We start from the raw sequence: 19,694 nt of genomic DNA on the forward strand, positions 1-19,694 counted from the left end.
GTGTGTGTGTGTGTGTCTGTGTGTGTGTGTGGTCCTTGACCATGCCACATTGACCATGAACATTCTCAACTCCTAATGACCCAAGGGCAAGCACAGAACCTCTGAAGCCCTTTGGACACACAAACACACATGCTCACTACAAAGTAAACCCCTACCTAGCCCGGCAGCACTTGTGAATGGCACTGACAGATTTACTCCTGTCTCTAGGTGCATTAAGTCCACTGTTTGTTATTAAAAATCATAACGAAGCCATACATCATCATATTCAACGCTTAGGCAAACACAAACCAGGCCAGCTATGGACACGCTATGCTACGGCAACATTTAATGCCGAGCTTACCTCACAGGCTGCTAGCATACACCGCTACGTTAAAACATCTTCCATTTAGTCATTCACAATCTTTCTAGGTGATAAAGATGTGCACTTAACAGCTGTGATAATACTGAATTGAGGTTCTATACACACTTAGAATTTCAAACTAAATTCTGTATCATGAGAAATAATATGGGAAAACACCGTGTGCTGTAGTACTCTCATTTAAAACAAACAGTAACCAATCAGATTTCCTACATTTCCTCCCCAATAAGCAGCGAGGCATAGACCTCCGCTTTACCCATATAAGGCGTATGACTTCCTGCGCCACCTGCTGTGCCCTGGACACCAGATGACTTGATGTCCCTGTGCTGCTAATGTCATTTCCCTCTTGCAGTTTCAAAGTCTGGAAAAAAACACTTTCAAATTCTCAATTCCCCTTAGAAGTACTCCATTGCTGCTACAAAGCAGCCATAAAATCTCCTGAATATGCTTTTTGTTTGTATCTTCAAATGGTTTCCCATGCCATAAAGATATTCTGTGTTTCCAAAAAAACAGATGGTAAAGTCGTCAACACTCGGATCTTTTATGCGCCCGGCCAAGCTACCTCCATCCCCATGTGCTTTTCACCTCTGCCAATACATAAAAGGAGAGGTGTTTTTCTGGTCAAATAAAGAAATAATTTTTTTCCCTCTGCCTTGCTCGGCTGCTCTATGCTTTCTCTCCCGCTCTCTCTGCTTTACTACCACATGTCCACGGGTAAAATAGTGGGATTTCTGCCAGAGGCATTAAAAGCGTCATCTGTGGAACAGATTTGTTGAGGCCTGTGGGGTAGGTGGGTGGGTAGATGAGGTACAGGGGCGTATGGGTGCACGTAGGGGGCATTGGGATGATCCTCACTTGCCTTGGCTAAACTGGTGGTTGTGTGTTCCTAAAAGCATACTCCCTTGCTTTACTTGCGTTTCTTGGAAAGCAAATTATGTTAGGAAAATGTTCAGACAAGTCTCTTTGTTTTATGTCTGTACAGTTGATTGTGCTTCTTGGGTTTGTACATTTAATCACAACCGATATAAATAGCTTTCTTTGCATGATTACATATCTGCCAGTGTTCATTGTAACCTAGGTAACCTATCTGGCTTTTGTCTCATTTTAAATCAACTTAAACAGCTGCCAAAAGTGTCTCAACAAGCACGCAAGCAGCACTTTTGTTAAGAATTAATACATTTTAAATATTTCCATGCAATTAGCAAACAATCTCTGAGGATGAGACATCCCCACCTCATCCCATGACAAGTGTAACCTTTGCCAGACTGTCGGCCAATCCTGTGTCAATACGTACATCCTGTTTAAGTCAACTACGTCTGTTTTAAATAACCCTAAGAATGCCAATGTGCACAATCCACTCAAGCCTTGGAGCTGTAAGTAAAAATCGGACACAGATTTCCAAATAGATGCAATTCCTTCAAAATCAGGTCCCCTTTCACAAAAAAATGATTAAAAGGAGTGACTAAAGTATGTGGGTCAGTGGAGACTTCTTTCATAAATGTTAATGTTGCAGATTCAAAACTTTGCTGTATGTCATTCTGTCTCATCTGAGTTTCCTGTTTCAACTTTTTGCCGAATACCGCAACACTTTTACAGCTTTTAAAAAAATAGAGTAAATAGTAAAAAAAAAGTAAAAAAAAGAGTAAATAAGAGTAAATTACTTAATATTATTATAATAATATTGTAACAAAGTCTTCTAATTATAACCCAATGTAGTTGTATTTTCTACTTAAAAAACAAAACAAAAAAACAGTTGTCTACAGTTGTCTCTATAGGCACAACACACACAAACACACACAAACACCTTCCATTGCCAAATGTTCCGTACAGTAGTAAAGAAATCCTCATTAATGTAATGCACTTGATCCTGTCCTGTAGGTCAAGGCCTCGGGAATGTAACAGCATCCTATTAAGCTGAAGGAGACGCCTGACAAACTAAATCACCTTAAATATATTGGAGTGAAAAAAGATGCCAGATATTGGTTGTGTTAGAATTTTTTTGCAGGAACTATTTATTGCTCAGAGTAAAAAGTTTAATTAGTTAAGTAAGTGACTTCTGTGTGAGTTCACCGTGGTTACATTATGATAAGTCCCTACCAAATAATCCCAAGCAAAAAAAAAAAAATCTCCAAAGAACAAGGAGTGTTTGTCTGCAGGAGAGCTGTGTGGATGTGTACATAAATGATCATGTGAACAAACATAAAAAACAGTGTGTGTTTCTGGAAACCTTAATTCACAAATGTATTAAACACCCTTACACATATCTATCCCTTCATTACAATATCTGAAACCATTTTTTACCATAATTTTAAAAATACAACGTGTGACATAGTTTTTGTAGTTTGTTTTTTAAGTTGTGAAAGTGGGTAATTGTGCATCAAATAGGGATCATGTAGCAAGACTATCATGTATAGAATGTGGTCTACTTTCATTGTGTCATCGTTCAAAACTAAGTTTTTATATGCCTCTACAAGCCTTATCATGAAAATAAATACTTGAATTATTCCAGAATTATTTACGGCTGGAAAAAAAACAAGCTGAAAAGACAGCTGAAGATAATCAAAACTTTGAAACATTTGAAACTCGCTGATAGAATGTGACTTGCGTATAATTATAAGTTACATTAGTGCCAGCTGGTCATAAGCAGGACATCTACCCATATCCAAAGGAAATCATCCTGGGTGCTCTAACAGTGACCTTTTTCATCTCGGTCATTCCATTCTCATGGGAACTTTATAATCATGTGACACTGCAGCTAAGAGGATAGGGCACAGTTTTATAAACATAAACATGTGTGCTTTTTTCAATCTGATCTCAAAATTTGTGGTGTTCCCCTCAGATGTATACCACTAAGAATGATATTATTGTGCTGTATGAAAAACATTGTAAAATCAGTGTCCTGCAAAAACAAAAATGCGTTTTTACCTTGTATAGGCGGATAGCAGCCTCATGCCTCTGGTTGGTGGCATGTAGTCTCAGTTTATCCACGCTGTTGCTGTAGTAGTCACAGGCGTTGCACTTGAGGTGCACAGGGTTGCCAATGGCCACACACTTTAATCTCCACTGGTTGGCTTTGCCTCCCTCTTTGATGTGGGCCACCAGCTGGTGCTTCTGCATGTGCTTGTCTGTCTTGCAGTGCAGCTGAAAGTTGGCCTTAAGCTGCGTGTTGTAGCTGCAGAGCTTGCACTGGTAGACGTCACCAACCACGCAGCGCCACTCGTCTTCGGGCAAAGAGCGCTCGGCATTGACGTGGGCATTGAGAGCCTCCAGGTTGTCCGTGGAGTAGCAGTTGCACACGGCACACTGGTAAAGGCGCAGAGAGGGGTCGCTGATAGGTGGCGACAAGGACGAGAGGGAGGGGTCTGATGAAGACATACCCCCCATTCCACCGGAGGACACCAGGGATAGGTCGTCCGCCATAAGTTGACCACTGGCAAGACGAAGCTCGGCTGATAGGTCACTATTCACTGTGGAGAAAATGAGAATGCAGGTTAGCAGCAGATAGAAAAACAGAGAGGTGTTCAAAAGGTAAGGCTTTCATAAGGATTACATCCGATTAAAGGCAGGCAGTATGCACAGAAGGCCGAATGGTATATAAAAACAAAGAGGTATGACAGAAAGACAAAGCTCGAATGAAAACGAAAGGCTGGCATGCATAGGGAGGGATAAAGGATAGAGAGAAAGAGAAAAGGCTCTTTTAATGAAATTAAGTGTGAAGAGAAAAGTGAGTGCTCCATGCAGGTCTCTCTCACACAAAAGGATTTGATAAAATAAAGCCTCACAGAGGCCTTGGGCTCCTTACAAAGTCTTGTCTATAAAAAAAACCCTAATAGGATTGAATCAGGATCAATTACAATCATCCTTTTCAACTTGCTAACTCGCTCATCAGGTAGCTTTAATTACTGCTCTCAGCAAGGGTGGGACAACGGTTTCAGGGCTCCGAGCGTTTCCCACATCCACGCAGAGATTTGAAAAGCTGATCAATGCATTGTACAAGTTTTTCTTTCTTCAGCCCACCCACCCTGGGACAAAAAAGGAGATCTGCCATTCATAGAAATGTAATTAACTCTTTCATTTGATCCCTTCATTGTCTCTCTAGGCATGCCAAAGCTCATCATGTCTTTTTTTCAGATAGAATCTTAACACCGTGTTTGGAGCACAGAGGATTTAACAATGACACATCATCTGAATTGTTGTTGTTTTTTTCTTTACAGTTAGTAGTACAATTCCTCTAATTAGTGGATGACTAAATGTGTGGTTTTGTGTATGTGTGTGCTGTTTTTAAAAGAGTAGCACAGAATGCAAAATGTGAGCAGACATTTAGAATGTGTTTCTCTAAATTGTATGCATGCATATTTATGCTTTATTTTATTTGTTAGTGAGAGTATTTGAAAATATATAAATATCCCGCTCACACCATCTAAACCTATGTACAGCTGTGCTCACTATGGGGAGCTGTGTGTTATCAGTGTAATTCACTGAGAGTACATCTGCTGGCTGGGCTGTGACCTCCACACTAGAGGAGGGAGTGGGTGTGTAACACTGCAGGGTTATTGTTAAATCTCTCTCACTCCTACGGGAATCCGCTTCCTGCTGTGTGAGTGTGTATGTGTGTACATGTGTGTGAGTCCTCTCTAGGGTAAGCAAAGGTGGGGTGGGGTGTGTATTGGGGGGGGGGGGATTAAGCTGACTTAAGAAAATTACAAATGAAAGATTAAGAATAATTCTCATGTGGCGTCTCATAATCATTTTTTAATCAGTGAGAGGGGTCAAAGAAGGGAGACAATGACAGAGGGGACAATATGAGAGCAGAGATAAGAGGTAAGAGAAAGAGAAGAGGGAGCGGCATGGGGCAAGGTAAAAAAGGATAGGAGCAGAAAAAGAGAAGGTGAGAGGTCAGGAAGAAAAAATGAAGAGCAACAAAGGAAAGGCACAGAGATAAAAACATACCCAGATGGCATCAGATATATGAGAGAAAATATAAAACTGACCAAGTGAAGGATGAGCAGAAGAAACCGAAAAACAAGATTGAGGGGGAATATATGAAAAAGGAGCAGAAATACCTTTTTCTGCTTTGTAATTGACCAATAGGTAAAATTTATTTTTAATTTCAATTCTGGTATTACTCACCTAGACCAGATCCAAGAGCTGCCACGGTTGCAGGATCTAGCTGGAACGGGTTAATCATCATCTGAGCATCTGGGCCGCTGCTGCCGGCTGGGCTCTCCAGTTTTACACCAGCCAGGCCCATGTTTTGAGCCAGGTAGTACTGGTAAAGCTCTGCCTCAGCTGGAGCCAGGCCCATATGGAGGCTGTGTTGGATCTGCTTCATGTTCTGCTGCAGCAGCATCATGTTGTGCATGTGTTTCTCGCTGGTCATATGGATGCGCAAATTCCGCGCCACGTTGGTCTCGTAGTCACACACCTGTTGGAAGCAAGACCAGATAAATTACACTTTTTTAGGGCATCAACAATGACATTCAAGGTAAATGACATATATAATATGTATGTATATGCAGTGACAAACAGTAAAGACATTAACATACAGCATACAAAAGTTATAATGATGTGGTAAGAGGCAGAGAGACTGGTGTGTGAGAATAGAGTGTGTATGTCGGGTGTAAGTGTATAAAAGTTGGGGTGTTTAAAATTCAGTTTTATAATGACCAGATGATGTGGCCAAGAAACATAATAGACAAAGTGACGCACAGGGAAATAACTGACTCATTGTTTAAACATCAAAACAAGCTAATTGGTATGTAGCTACCACAGTGCTACAATGACGCTGTTGTTTCATTACCTCACAGCGCCAAGTGGGCTTCTGTTTGGGCTTGGATGGCGAGGGCGCACCGCAGCCTCCACCAAGGCTGGCACTGGGCACAGGGTTGGCATGGTTATGGTTATGGTTGTATTGTGCCTCACTGCCACCGTTCTGGAGTGTTTGTACGTTGTTCAGATGCTTGTCCGACTGCATGTGGATGCTTAGGTTGCCTTTGGTGGTGGTTGAATAATTGCATACCTAAAAAGGAAGAATTAACACAGTGATGCGTAATATACACTATTCACATTTATAACAAAAAACAGCTGATATCTGATTAATGATTAAGTATTACAATTCAGATTTCCTTCAGTCAGTCTTATGATGTAATTACTTTAACCTTTATAGCTGTGATAGGTGTTGTTGACTAAAAAGAGAAAGACAAACATTTAACCCCCTCCTTCCTCTCTTCTGACAGTGGATTTTCAATTGAGTAAAGATGTACAACTGTTGAGGTTGCCATAAAGGGTCAGATGCCTGTGCCTCAAAATTGGCCTGAAAAACAAATTGCATAATCTATATTTCCAAGATGCTAATACTTTTTTTACTAACATATGTCCACCAAACCCAGAGATTTGTTTTGGTTAAATTCAGGATAAAAGTTGTCTTATGAAACCCAACGCAATAAAAACAAGAACATTTCAGAAAGATTAAAAAAGAAAAAAAGTCCATAGAGATGAAAAATAGATGGACAGACCTCACAGCGGAAAGGCTTGTATCCACAGGTATAGCTTTCGCCTCTGGCTAAACGAGGGTGAGGCTGTCCTGTGCGGCAGTACACACATGATCCACCAGACTCCGGATGTTTCTCCTTCATGTGGGCGTCTAGCGTCTGCTGGTACTTGTAGTGCCAGTTACACTTGGGACACTTCAGCGTCTTGCAGGAGTTACGTGAATGCATCATCGTCATATGCCCACCCAGAGACCGTGAGGACCCCAAGACCGTGTCACACTTGGGGCACTCCACCCCACTACCTGGGGAACCTTCACCTGGACCAGGGGTACCAGGTGTCCCAGGAGTTCCAGGCGTACTGGGATTTCCTGTGTGTTGATACAGAGGTCCAGGACTCTCATCATCTCTGCGCAACATCATCATGTCAAGGGGGTGGGAGGAGGGCGACTCATCCCGTCCTGTCAGGGCTTCACTGGTTGAGTCATTGCTGCTCTCCCGCTCTCTGGCAGCTGCCAGGGCAGTGGACAGGCGGCTCTTCTCCATCTCTAGCTTCTCACACACAGGCAGGGAGGAGGAGGAGGAGGAGGTGGATGCAGGGCCTTTGATGTCATTGTTAAACTTTAGCACACTGTTGGAAAGGGGGGAAATACTTTGGTTTAAGAGAGGGAAATCTTTGCTACTGGTGCTGTCGGCCCGCTGGCCAGTCATTGCCATGTTCATGGCCTGTTCCTCCTCCTCATCTGCCTCCATTTCTACTCCACCACCATTGGAGTAAGCATCCTCATCCTGCTCTGGACTTTCTCCTCCAACTGCACCAAGCTCCCGCTTGACATGCGGGTACTGGCTCAGGTCCGGCCCATTGGGTTGCAAAGTGCATGTGTCCCTAACATGGCCCTTGCAGTCACTATTAGAGTTCTGACCTTCCAAGTTGCCACCAATGGCAGCAGCAGCAGAACTCCCGCTGGGGGTTCTCTGGGAACCAGCCCCTCCCCCGAGGTTTGGGTTGGTCTCAGCCTTTGGCATGGTTTGGGTTCTGGGGGTTTGGTCATTGGCGGAGCTGCTGGCACTGCCCTTCAGGAAGGCAAAACCTGCCTGAAGGGAATCGGTACTCTCCCCACTACTGTGGAAAGCATTCCACAAGCCGCGGAGCCCCGTGTCTGGCCCTAGGAAGTTGGCAGGTGTGGGAAAGTGGGGTAGCACAGAGTTGGTGGGGTTTTTTGGTTCCAGAAAGCTTATAAGAGGTTCTTTGTCCTTGCCGATGCCCTGGATGATGGCAGAGACGTGCTTGTTGCCTAGCAGCTTCTGCTCCTGATCATTCAGGGTCATACGGTGGTCATGGACAGCATGTGTCACGAAGGAACGGCTGTAGCCAAAAGACAGCTTGCAAAGGAAACACATCAGCACAGGCTTCCGCCGTCCATCGGCCACACAGCCCTCAAACTTGGACAAGTCCACATTGTTGGGGACATCTTTGGACACACAGGAGTTTTTGGCTGCACCATCCGCCTTCAGATAGTCTTTGTCATTCTTGTGGCGGAGGTCATAGACACGGAAACTGTGCAACATGGGACGAGTGCCCGCCAGCCCTCCAGCTGAGGTATTTGGGAAGGAGGGGTGGTCGGCCACTAGGGGGTTATTCCCCAGGGATGAAGCGATGTGGAAGGTGTTGATGATCTGGGGGTAGAAGGACATGGGTGCAGCGGGCTGCTCCAACTGCTCCCCCCCTGGGCTCAGGCCACTCTGGCCACTGCTGACCTGGGCATTGGGGATGGTCTGGGGGGACAGCAGGCCCCTGAATTGGAGAGGCCCAGAGAGCCCCCCCTGGTTGCCACACTGCTCTTTGGCGTCCTCCAGGATGAAGGCAGAGCCATCGGGCTGGTAGATGATCTCGCCACTCAGGTTCTCCACATCACTATCCTCCTCCATCTCGCTGTTCATTTCCCCCATTTCAGCAGCACCCACCTCGCGCTCTCCTTCATCTTCACTCTCCTCCCCTACCATCCCTTCAACCTCCTCACCCTCCTCATGACCTCCAGTGGTAGGCAGGCGGGCGTTGGGGCAGTGGTGCTCCATGTATTTTTGTAAACTGGAGAAGGAACTAGAACATTCGTTGCACGGGATCTCCTTTGCCGGTGCCACGGGAGATGTGGCAGGGGCAGAACAGTCTGAACCCAAAGCTGCTCCTCCTCCTCCTGGTAAAGTCCCGGTAACACTCCCTTTGTTACCGGTAGTAAAGCTTTCTCTCCGACTCTGTTCCATTACAGGGTCGATGGTTACACTGACATTGGTAGGGGTAGCGGTAGACCTTAGCGGGCTTAAAGCGGGCTCTCCAAGGCCATTCTCTGGCTCTCCAATGGCAGCAGGCGACGATTGGTTGTTGTTGGCGTTGTTGCTGTTGGCGAGACTGGTCTCCATGGCGATGACGGAGTTGTCCTCAGCAGCAGCGTCCAGCCTCTGGCCACCATGTTCCTGCTGCCGTGATGACACCATAGGGGGAGAGTCACAAGTTGCCATGACGACCACTACATAGGGATCTCATCTCATCCAGCCTAACAGGGACCTGTGTTGGGGAAAAAACAGAAATAAAAAAGAACAGAGATTTAGTAAATGGCGTTTAACAGTATATATTGTTGGCTAATTCTAAACTACTGTGAACTCATCCAAATGAGGCATGCAACAACACAGTTAGTTCTAGGTCAAATGTAGGGTGAAAGTATGTTCAAATTAATTAGAGCATAGGTTGGTGATTTTAGTATTGCGTGTGATGACAGTTATCTACCTCTGTATAGCCTACCACCTACCAAAAATAAGAACAGTGTTGAGTAGCTAGCACCATGACAACTTTTGAAAAGTACAGAAATCCAATATTAACGGCTCCTGCTTGCATCTTTGTCTTATAACCAGCCAGACGGAGATTACTTGCCACAACCACAGAAAAAAACGAACATTATTTAACAAAGGTTTTGTCGCTTTTCGACCCCAGGGACCAGAGCTTGGAAATAGGGAAAAATAGGTTTAAATGAATGAAGCAGCTCCCACAACAGCTGGCAGTAGGGAGGTTTATAAGAATAACCCAGTTGCCTAGTAAATAGATTCTTTGATCAACAAACCACTGTTCAACACGGAAAGCAATTTCACTTCTGTTTTGTCCTGTGTGTGCTAATGCTATGTTAAAAAAGTGTTATGTCACGCTAGTACTAGCTAACTTTGTATACTCTCAAGTTGTGGACACTGCTAGTTCTGATGGGAGAAAAGGGGCTAATTAACTAACACGCAGAGGTAACATCAATCAATCAAATAATCAATCAAGAGTATCTAATAACTTATATGCAGGTTATGCGGTTATGTCTTCTTTGTAGAGGAAGAGCAGAATGGAGTTAGAGCAGTATTCAATCATTGGCTAAATCAGTCTTGGAATGTTCTTCCAGTCAGGAGTTGCTAATTACACAGCACCTATTAACCTATTAATGCCCTGAAGGTATGACTTTGTGGACAAGGAAAGTATCACACTGTATACTGTCATGCAGCAAAGGAAAGATAGAACGCTGCATGTTGAAAAAAGGGTGCAGATGCAGGAATAAATCAGGAAACTAAATATTTACATTATTATTGTAATAGTACATAATATATATAATATTATACATAATATTTCAACTATATTTTTATGTAGGAGCTATAAAGGAAAGAGAGCGAGAGAGAGAGAGAGAGAGAGCGAGAGAGAGAGAGCTTAAGCTTCCATGAGGAATGATGTTTGGAATACCAGTGAGATGTTATCAATCCTGGGCGGCTGCCCATCACTCAACCCCTCACTACTTCAATCTCTTGGCTTTTCACAACAAGCCACAAATGCAAACGCAAAGGCACACAAATGCACAAACACAATGTACAAAAAAAGCCCCCTAAGCCTACAAACACACACAGACACACACACACACACACACAGCACCCCACAGTCATTTTATTTTGTAATCATAGGCATAATTTCCCACCACCTAAAGAGAACAAGAAGAAAACAACTGACATAAAGCCATTAGGGAAGAAATAGCAGACTAAAAAGCTTGAGAACTAAAGCTTCAGCTGCTTAGAAGAAACTGCTTTCTTGCTCAGCTAAATGCAACAAATGAACTAGTTGTGTGTGCCAGTGTTTTTTTCACTTGATACAGTACCAGCGCCTTTCGGATGCTTGCGTGTAAATGAGCTGGCATTAAAAGAAAGCTTTAAAGAGCCATGTTAACCTTTAACCCAATCCACCTGCTGCTTAATTCTCCCACTCTTTTTCTTCACTCCCTCTCTCACTACAAAGCAATTAGAGGATTAATCTGCAACAATCCACTGCTAAACAAAGCCAGTGGGTGGGACAGTAAAAGCGTGAGGAATGAAATCAAACATGTGTGTGAGTATGTTTGTGGGTGCATGTGTGTGCACGCGCTATAATCAGGTCTAATCTGACATATCTCAGAGATGATTCCATGGGGACTAGTGATAGATTAAAAAGGGAGGAATTATGTTTTCTCTATCTGTGTCTCACTCAGTTTCTGTTTCTCTATTTGTGAGATTAAAGAAAAAAAATCACAAGGAGCCAAAAATGAATTTCAGTGCTTATCTGTTCAGCTTGGGTGTGGCAAAAGGCAGGAGATAGATGCGTGACAGGTACATGACAAAGTTGCCTCCTAAGCATTGGTATGTACATTCAGGAAGGGTAAAGCATAGTTTTAGAGCAAACATTGTTATTTTGTCACATTTCTATAAGCATGAAGAACAGAAATGTCTGCCAAAAAGTTTATTTCACTTAAGTGTGTACACACCGTGCATTTCTGTGACCAATCGCCTACCAATAACTATCTTCACTCCACCTTACTGTTAGATCAATATTCAACATTACACTTCATCTTTATTTTTATAGATATAGATATATATATCTATACACACACACACACAGTCAAAAGTTTGGGGTCACTTAGAAATTTCCATTTCACTCAGTTATAGACAGAATGAATACCAGCTGAGATCAGTTGCATTGTTGTTGTTTTTTAACCAGGGCAGCAGTTTTCAGATTACATTACGTTCTTACATAATTGCAAAAGAGTTCTCCAATGTTTCCTCATTTAGTTTTTTAAAATGATATCAGATTAGTGAACAGAATGTGCCTTTGGAACAATGGATGAATGGTTGCTGATAATGGGAAATGTAGATATTGCATTAAAGATCAGCCACCCATTCAGATCAGCTGGTATTCTGTCTATAATGGAGTGGAATGGAAATGTGTTGAAAAGTGACCCCAAACCTTTGACCGATAGTAGTAGTAGTAGTAGTAGTAGTATTGTGTGTGTGTGTGTGTGTGTGTGTGTGTGTGTGTGTGTGTGTGTGTGTGTGTTTTGCACACATGCAAATGCTTTTCTACACCCCTATACACAAACAACACAAACACACTTGTCTACATGTTAACTCACATTGCAAAGAAATTAGCAGCAATTAGCTCTGCATTCTAAACAAGCAAGGAGTTTCACCGCAAGTTTCTCAATTTCAGATATAGCTGTGCTCCCTGTTTGACAGAAGAGGTAAATCTTAGAGCCAGAACATACTGGGCTTCTTCCTTCCATCAAACATATACTGTAGATATTTCATTTTTTCCACCAGTGCCACTCTTACCAAGGTTTGTCTTTAATGTGATTGAGGGTAAATCGGTTGAGAAGCAGTGGGTTTGAGAGCTAATGCGACACATGCGGCAGGATTTACTACTTGTCAGTGGTGTCATTTCACTGCTTATTTCATTGGGGAGCAACCCCTTTGAATTGTAGCTCGGACATAAAACACTGTGGTATATGAATTATGCATGTCCTAACACCTTAAGTATGGAATTATGTCTTGTGGATAAGTCAATGTGAAGCATTTGGCACTGACATATCACCCCTAATGCTAACAGGTTAGCAGCTGTTTACATGTGTGCTGCCTGCCAACAATAATGCAACTGTCTATTATTTTGTTATCTCTGCTTCTAATTGAACCCATTCATTGTGCCACCAACAGACCACTGACAAACTATGTGACTAATGCTTAAGTTGGATACCAGTGTCTCTTAATAATTTACCCTTTTGTGGGGACTCCAAAGTGGAGCTGTATTCTGCTTTCAGAAGACCAGATGCCTGGTAAGCTTGTAACTTAGCCCATCCTGTCTTATGAAAGAGCAACGTGGTGCAGAGTGGCCTATGTGCAAGAGTTTGAAGACATTCTGATCCATTCAGCGTGGGTTCATTTAGCATAGTTGGACAGAGAAGTGATTAGATGTCTGGTCTCGCTATCAAGTGAATATATTTTCCTCTTCTACCTTTCTGAGCTGAAAGCAACACCTGCATCGATCTTGTTCAATCAGCTCTATAAAAACTGATTACATGACATTTGGTTTTAAGAATAAATAGATGGAAACGCTATCTGCTTTGCTTCCTCTTGTTGTGCTCCATTCCCCAGGATTCGCACCTTTTACAGCGGTAGTGCCCACTCGTGTTTCTTTTAAGGCAGATTATGTTACTGCTAGCTAAGAAACCTCCCCCCCTCCCATGGCTTACTTTGCTCTGCTAACCAACCAGACTATTTTCAATTGAAAAAGAGCGATAGATAGACAGATACATAGAGAGAGAGAGAGAGAGAGAAAGAGAGAGAGAGAAAGAAAAAGAGAGAGAGAAAGAGAGGGGGGGATAAACTAACAATGAAGCCCAGGTCTTTCCACACTGTAGAAACAGTTTTAACAGAAGAACAAAAGCAATGGCCTGAGCCGCTCCTATACCTGTTTTTTAATTAAGCATGTCCCCTTACTTTCACACGGGTGCACACGAACAAAAGCTCACACAAACACATACACATACACTAAGGTAATTAAAGTGACAGATCAGATCCAAGGGGTAAATAATAGCGCAGGAATGCCTGGTTTGGACACTGCTAGTTTTGATGGGAGAAAAGGGGCTAAAAGAATCTTTAGCCTATTGTTTTTTTGTTTTGTTTTTTAAACCCCCTCCCCTCCTCTCTCCTTCCATCTGCTTTTCAGTAGTTCCCTGAGAAACAGAGAGGCAGTCTAAAGCAGGGGATTTCTCTTTTATTTTCCCCAACTTTTCTCTTGTCTCATTGACTCGGGATATTAAAGTACTTCCGGTTTAGATAGAAGTTGGATCCTGTATCTAACAAAAGCTACCACAAAGGCCAAAACTGCATTTGTTGGGGTCCATGTCAAGTAGAAGCTTGATAATTTTGTAATAAAAGTGCTGATAATACATGAAGTGTTTCAACACATGTCCACAGTGCAGACCTGAAATACTGAGCTCCTGGTAAAGTCAGGGTCTCCTCCTGCTTTTGTCCTCTTGTCAGACTAGCAGGCATTAGCCAGAGAAGCAGCCTGTTAAATGCCAAACCTGTAATTTTAGTGTCGCCACACTACCTTCTTTGTTTACACGTGGATCTGTTAGGTTCAAACTCTTCATCACTAACTGTCCGATATCTTAATGCAAGCACAGACAGCGCGGTTAATAACGCTGCGAATATTTATAAGATCTGTAAACACTGGAATTAGGCAGTTCTGTGCTTTGGGATATGGTCTAAAAGAAGAAAATTGTTCACCCTCTGCTTGTCAAAATGTTTAGATACATATGTGAGCACAGCTAATAACTGGTGAAAGTGAATCCAGACTGAATCTTTAAGGTGACCATGAAAGCCTGTAAAGTCAAACCACAAAGTCAGAAGACAGCGTGAGACTGCGACTGTGTCCATTCCTTAAGGTCTCCCAGAAGGTCATCCCTCTCTCGGCATGTGGCCCCTCAGTCTAACACCAAATATTCTATCAAAATGTCACTGAGTGTTAGCCAAAGACAAAGGCGAAGGGCACTGTGAAAGCCCCTGCATCCATCTCCCACTGTCAGGACCGTGAATAGACCTACTCTGGTCTAATTAGACCTGTTTATTTGTTGCCATGCAGAAACGGAGGGATGAAAAACGAAGTGGATGAAGGAGGTGGGGAATTATCTCCTTCCTCACAATGTGAGAGGAGCTTGGGCTGCCATCAAAGAGTGCTGATGCATGCATGCACAAACACATATGCACACATGCACACAATCACAGACGAAGGCCTAATGCTCTCTGTTTAAAGTCTTAAAAGGAAGGACGGAGGGAGCAAATTGCAAAAGGATGAGAGGGGGAGGGCTTTTGCGTGACTACGTTTTTTTTCTCTTCTTTACTTCTTAATCTCACAAAGGGGTTTCATGCAGCCCTTGTTTGTTGCCTGGAGGTGTAATATTAGACCCTAGATGCAGTAGATCTCCCCGATGCCCCCCACACTCTTTTCTGTCCGCCTGTCCTCTTCCCTATGTCTCTCTTGTGAGCAAAGGCCTTCATTACCAAAAGACACCTTATCATTATTGCAAGGCGCGGCCCAGACACCTAAAGCAAGCCCTACTTCATTTAGCACAGGAATCTTGTTCGACAAATTACCCTCCCCGCAGAAAAAAATGCCTCTTAGCAAATCAAAATTCTAAATTATGCATACATGAGCAATGATCTCAGAATGTGAAAGGAGGAAAAATAATGGAGAGAAAGGTTTAGAGGAGTGGGAACCAGGGTAATGAGGAGAAATGTACAGGACGGAAGTGGCCTTTTTTTCTTTTGCTCAAGTAGGTATGCTGTTTCTATCCCTCAGGTTGATGACAAGTAAATTGGTCTCATTGGTTGCTCAGGTAACATACACCCAGCTGCCCTCAGGCCCTTACCTGATATTTCATTGTTAGAGAAAAACATCTCTGGGTGACCTTGGATATAAATCGGCAACATGTGAGATGTGAGCATCATAGGACACAAAAAAATTGTTAAGTATGCAAAAACAAACTTGTTGACCAGGTGAGAACAAAGAGAGAATCCATGTTTGTCTTTTCTTCCTTCTCAGAGCAAAAAGAGAATCATATCCCTCAAGCCATGGATGAGTCCCAAAATCTGATTCAGGATCAGATTACACCAGCCTCTAAACTAACTTCAACCAGGATCAGGTGAAAACATCTATCATGTCCTCCATTAACTGCTTAGAGGCAACCACCTCAAAGACTCTAGGACATCCTATTGAGTTTAGAGCCCAGTTAAATTTATTTCTGCTAAGAGGTTTTTCATTATAATACTTTGGATGTGTATCCTAGGTTAATGTCAGTGTTTATCTGCTGCTTGTACAGTTTTATGGAGGCAAAGTTTAATGGATTAAAGACAACTTTGACTGGCTTTAACATTTTAACAAATGGACTTTGGGATTACACAGTCCAGTCTAAATATATGCACAAGTCTTTGAGGAGGCAATATTTCAAACTAAATTCAAACTGAAACATGAAAATAAACAGTCAGACACTGGGTCGCAGTCACCACTTACTGCTCTTGCTAAAGATTTTTTCCAGCATCAAAGGCAAAGCCAATCTACATAGCTAATGCCTCCTTTTTTTTTACTCCCCTTCCTCGAACTCAAAACAGCAAAGACCGAGAGGAGTGAAAAAAAAATGGGGATTTTTCTTTTGCCGGCAATCTGGAAACACTCTCTAGTTAATTAGGGTTGATTGGAAATGAACCGCACAAACAAAGGGCAGCCTATGCCCTGACTATTATGGCCGTGCACGCGTGTGTACACGTGCACAGGGGTGTACTATAACCACCTTAGAAGCGCATGCTGGTAGAAGCTCCACTCTCTAGACTCTTCCCCTCGCTCTCGTTACCCCTCCACCCCCCAGATTAAGGGAATGCACCGCCAAAGAATGTGTGACGACCTCCACTGCCACAGAGCAAAACTTCCAGCCCCTGACGCCACAAAAGGCAAGAAGGTAATTAAGTTTGAAAGAATAGAAGCACTGCCACAAACAAAGCACCAGTGTCCATGGGGAGGGATTGGAAGGGGGGGGGGGGGGTTGTGGATTGTGTGTGTTGTGTGTGTGAGAGTGTGTGTTGTGGTTGTGTGGGAGTGTGTGTGTGTGTACATGTGTGTGCGTGTTGGGGGGGTGAAAGGGGGTGGGGGGGTGGGGTCGAGGCAGAAAAGCCATTAACATTCAATGGCCGAGTGAGAGAGAGGAAGGAGGGCAAAGGGGAACTGAGGATGCCATTCTCTCTCTCTGTGCTTCTCCCTGTCTTTCTCTATCACAGCACGACTTGTCCGTCCATTCTTTTTATTTATCTCTCTTCTTTTCATTTTCTCTCAATCGCCCTCACATCTGGTTTGCCCCCCCCCCAAATTGCCCCTCACTGCACTGCAACAGCTCTCCAATGCTCTTTTTGGCATCTTTGCTGTTCCTTGTTGTTGCACCCCATGTGAGGGGTGCCCCCCCACAGACAACGCGCTCACAGCCAAATGCACTAACACCCTACTTTTAAAAAAAATTCCAACTCAAGGTATTGATTATCTGTTTTTGCAAGGCTACATTTGACACTTTGCATACACTGAAGCGTAAGGACAGAACTAGCTAATAGTGATACACACACAACATCGGTGTTGGTTACCACCTCAGAGTGCTAAGAGCTAACTAGATTACCACCGTACACACTCAAATTCACACACACACACACACGCTGACTCGCAGCATGCAAACACAAAACATACACAGGGGGCTTTCATCTTTTTTGCCACATCTCCAGCAAAGCAGTTTAACTCAATTAGCAAAGAATGTAATTTTATTTACAGACTCCCAAGTAACTTGTAACACACACACACACACACACACACACACACACACACACACACACACACACACACACACACACACACACACACACACACACACACACACACACACACACACACACACACACACACACACACACACACACAGAGTATAAGCAAACTGTCTCTCTCCCACGTGGTTGGACCTAAGAAAGAAGTATTCATTGCTCTAGCATGTGTGTGTGTGTGTGTGTGCGTGCGTGCGTGCGTGCGTGCGTGCGTGTTCGGACAGTGGAAAGATCATGAGATACATTCACGTCAGATGGGTGAATAAGACAAACCACTAAATTTCAATGAGGATTCTTTTGGAGAGAGAAGGATGGTGAGAAAGAGGAGTTAAAAGTCGGGGAGAGGTAGACATATAACAATAGCTAAGTAAGCAAGACGTGAGTATGCAAAAGCAAAACTGGGTGATTGTACGCCTACTGTCCATCTCTACTCCTGCACAGTTGAGGAAAGCAAGTCACCAACTAATTGTGGTGTTGTGGCATTATGTGTTTAGTAATCTGCCTCTCTTTGTCTCTGCATCTCACCAGAGACATGGATTAGTGCTAAAATGATGACTGCATAATCCTTGATTTGCTTGTGCTAAATAAATATTAATCTAGCCTGCTCATCATGCTCGTGTAAGGTACAATATACACAATATGAAAAGGCTTAGCTGTTACATAAATCACAGCCTTATCCTGTGGATGAGGCAAAAGCATGAGACCATGAACACACAGACACACACTTACCCATAGCAAATCGAAGGGGGTGGCAGGGTGGGATTATTTGCCAAGAGAAATTAATAATCCTGTTTAATACAAAGACTAAAAAAAATCTGGTCTCTAAAAAAGTGTGTTTTCTAATTTTCTAGTGTGTAGATGCACACAATTTAACATCACCAAAAATAATATATATCAACATATAACAAATATCACTTATTTGTGTTGATTCAGACCCCTTTCTTTCTCGCACTCTGCCTCTCAGCAGGTTTGTTTAGAAAAAATACTGCTGGGATCATGAAAAATGAGAGCTACCATTGCTGGACTCTCTTTTTCTCACACAAACACACACACACACACACACACACACACACACACACACACACACACACAAACACACAAACACACAAACACACAAACACACAAACACACACATACACACACACACACACACACAAGCCCACAAATTGACAAGGCCGTGGTAGTGCAGCGCAGAAGAGGTTAGGCAAACATTGTCCACGTCAGTCAAGGAGAGCACACACTCACAGACAGACACAGAAAGCAGTCTCTGACGCAGGCATTTCACATCCACCTGGCAAATATAAATGGCTGGTTATACTGTATCAACCACCATGAGCCTCCGATTCTCTGCTTATTTTAAGCTAAGATAACTGCGACACTTGTAAAACAACTTGTACGTGTAGCTTTTTCTAAACCTCAAAAGTAGTACGATGTATTCTTAAAATGCTCATCACAGGCACAGCCGTCAGAAATTAAAAGTACAAAGTATTTTTCCAGCACTGAAATCAATTTTGCAAGAGCAGTAAGTCCTGCTGATATTTTGGAACCTATTATTACAAACTAATGCAGCGACTCTGGCTACATGTTGCCTAACATGCATTCCTTTTTAGGACAGGAAAAAAAATGTCACAAATGTTGCCCTATTTGGTGAAAGATGTCTATCTGTATCGAGTGACCAAGAAACATGCCGGCAGAACAGCTATGAGAGGAAAGTTCAAATATTATTTAATGCATTGTACCACAGCAGTGTGGTTGCTGGCTGTCTGAAAGGCCAGTTATTACTCTATTGTGGTCTAAACAGGCAAAGACATTCTGTCTCGCCACTGTGTTAAAGTCAGCTGATTTATGTTTGCTTTACCTGTGCTTATCTGTCCAGTAAAACTGTCAAATACAAGAGAGGAGAACAGAGGAGAAGAGAACATCTGCTTCTCCATTTAACAGTTATGCAGGACACTGAGACACCTTGCTAATTGTACAGACATTTCTTTTACATGGCGACCAAAACTTGCAGTTCTTTTCCAGGGGTAACAATAAAGTTTAAAGTTCAAACCCTCACACTGTTTTCTAAAGACGGTACTCGGCGGGACCCTAGCCCTGTTATTATCTTCATAAACATA

General features: G+C 43.0%; 1 protein-coding gene across 4 annotated transcripts in view; it reads right to left on the reverse strand.

Annotated features, from left to right (window-relative positions):
- Positions 1–19,694, reverse strand: part of zfhx4 (zinc finger homeobox 4) — an 86,197-nt gene that overhangs the window by 51,948 nt on the left and 14,555 nt on the right. For 3 of the 4 annotated variants that reach the window (XM_032503453.1, XM_032503451.1, XM_032503455.1), the window contains exons 2-5: positions 6,874–9,409; positions 6,159–6,377; positions 5,489–5,783; positions 3,284–3,825 (exon numbers count right to left, since the gene is read on the reverse strand). In XM_032503453.1, coding sequence (XP_032359344.1) covers positions 3,284–3,825; positions 5,489–5,783; positions 6,159–6,377; positions 6,874–9,363 — 3,546 coding nt within the window. In that variant the 5' untranslated portion in view covers positions 9,364–9,409. Of the gene's footprint in view, positions 1–3,283; positions 3,826–5,488; positions 5,784–6,158; positions 6,378–6,873; positions 9,410–19,694 lie in introns of those variants that run through there. The other variant, XM_032503452.1, reaches the window with a different exon arrangement.

Source organism: Etheostoma spectabile, chromosome 22 (genome assembly GCF_008692095.1).
Source record: "Etheostoma spectabile isolate EspeVRDwgs_2016 chromosome 22, UIUC_Espe_1.0, whole genome shotgun sequence".
In the NCBI taxonomy this organism is placed as follows: Eukaryota; Metazoa; Chordata; class Actinopteri; order Perciformes; family Percidae; genus Etheostoma; species Etheostoma spectabile.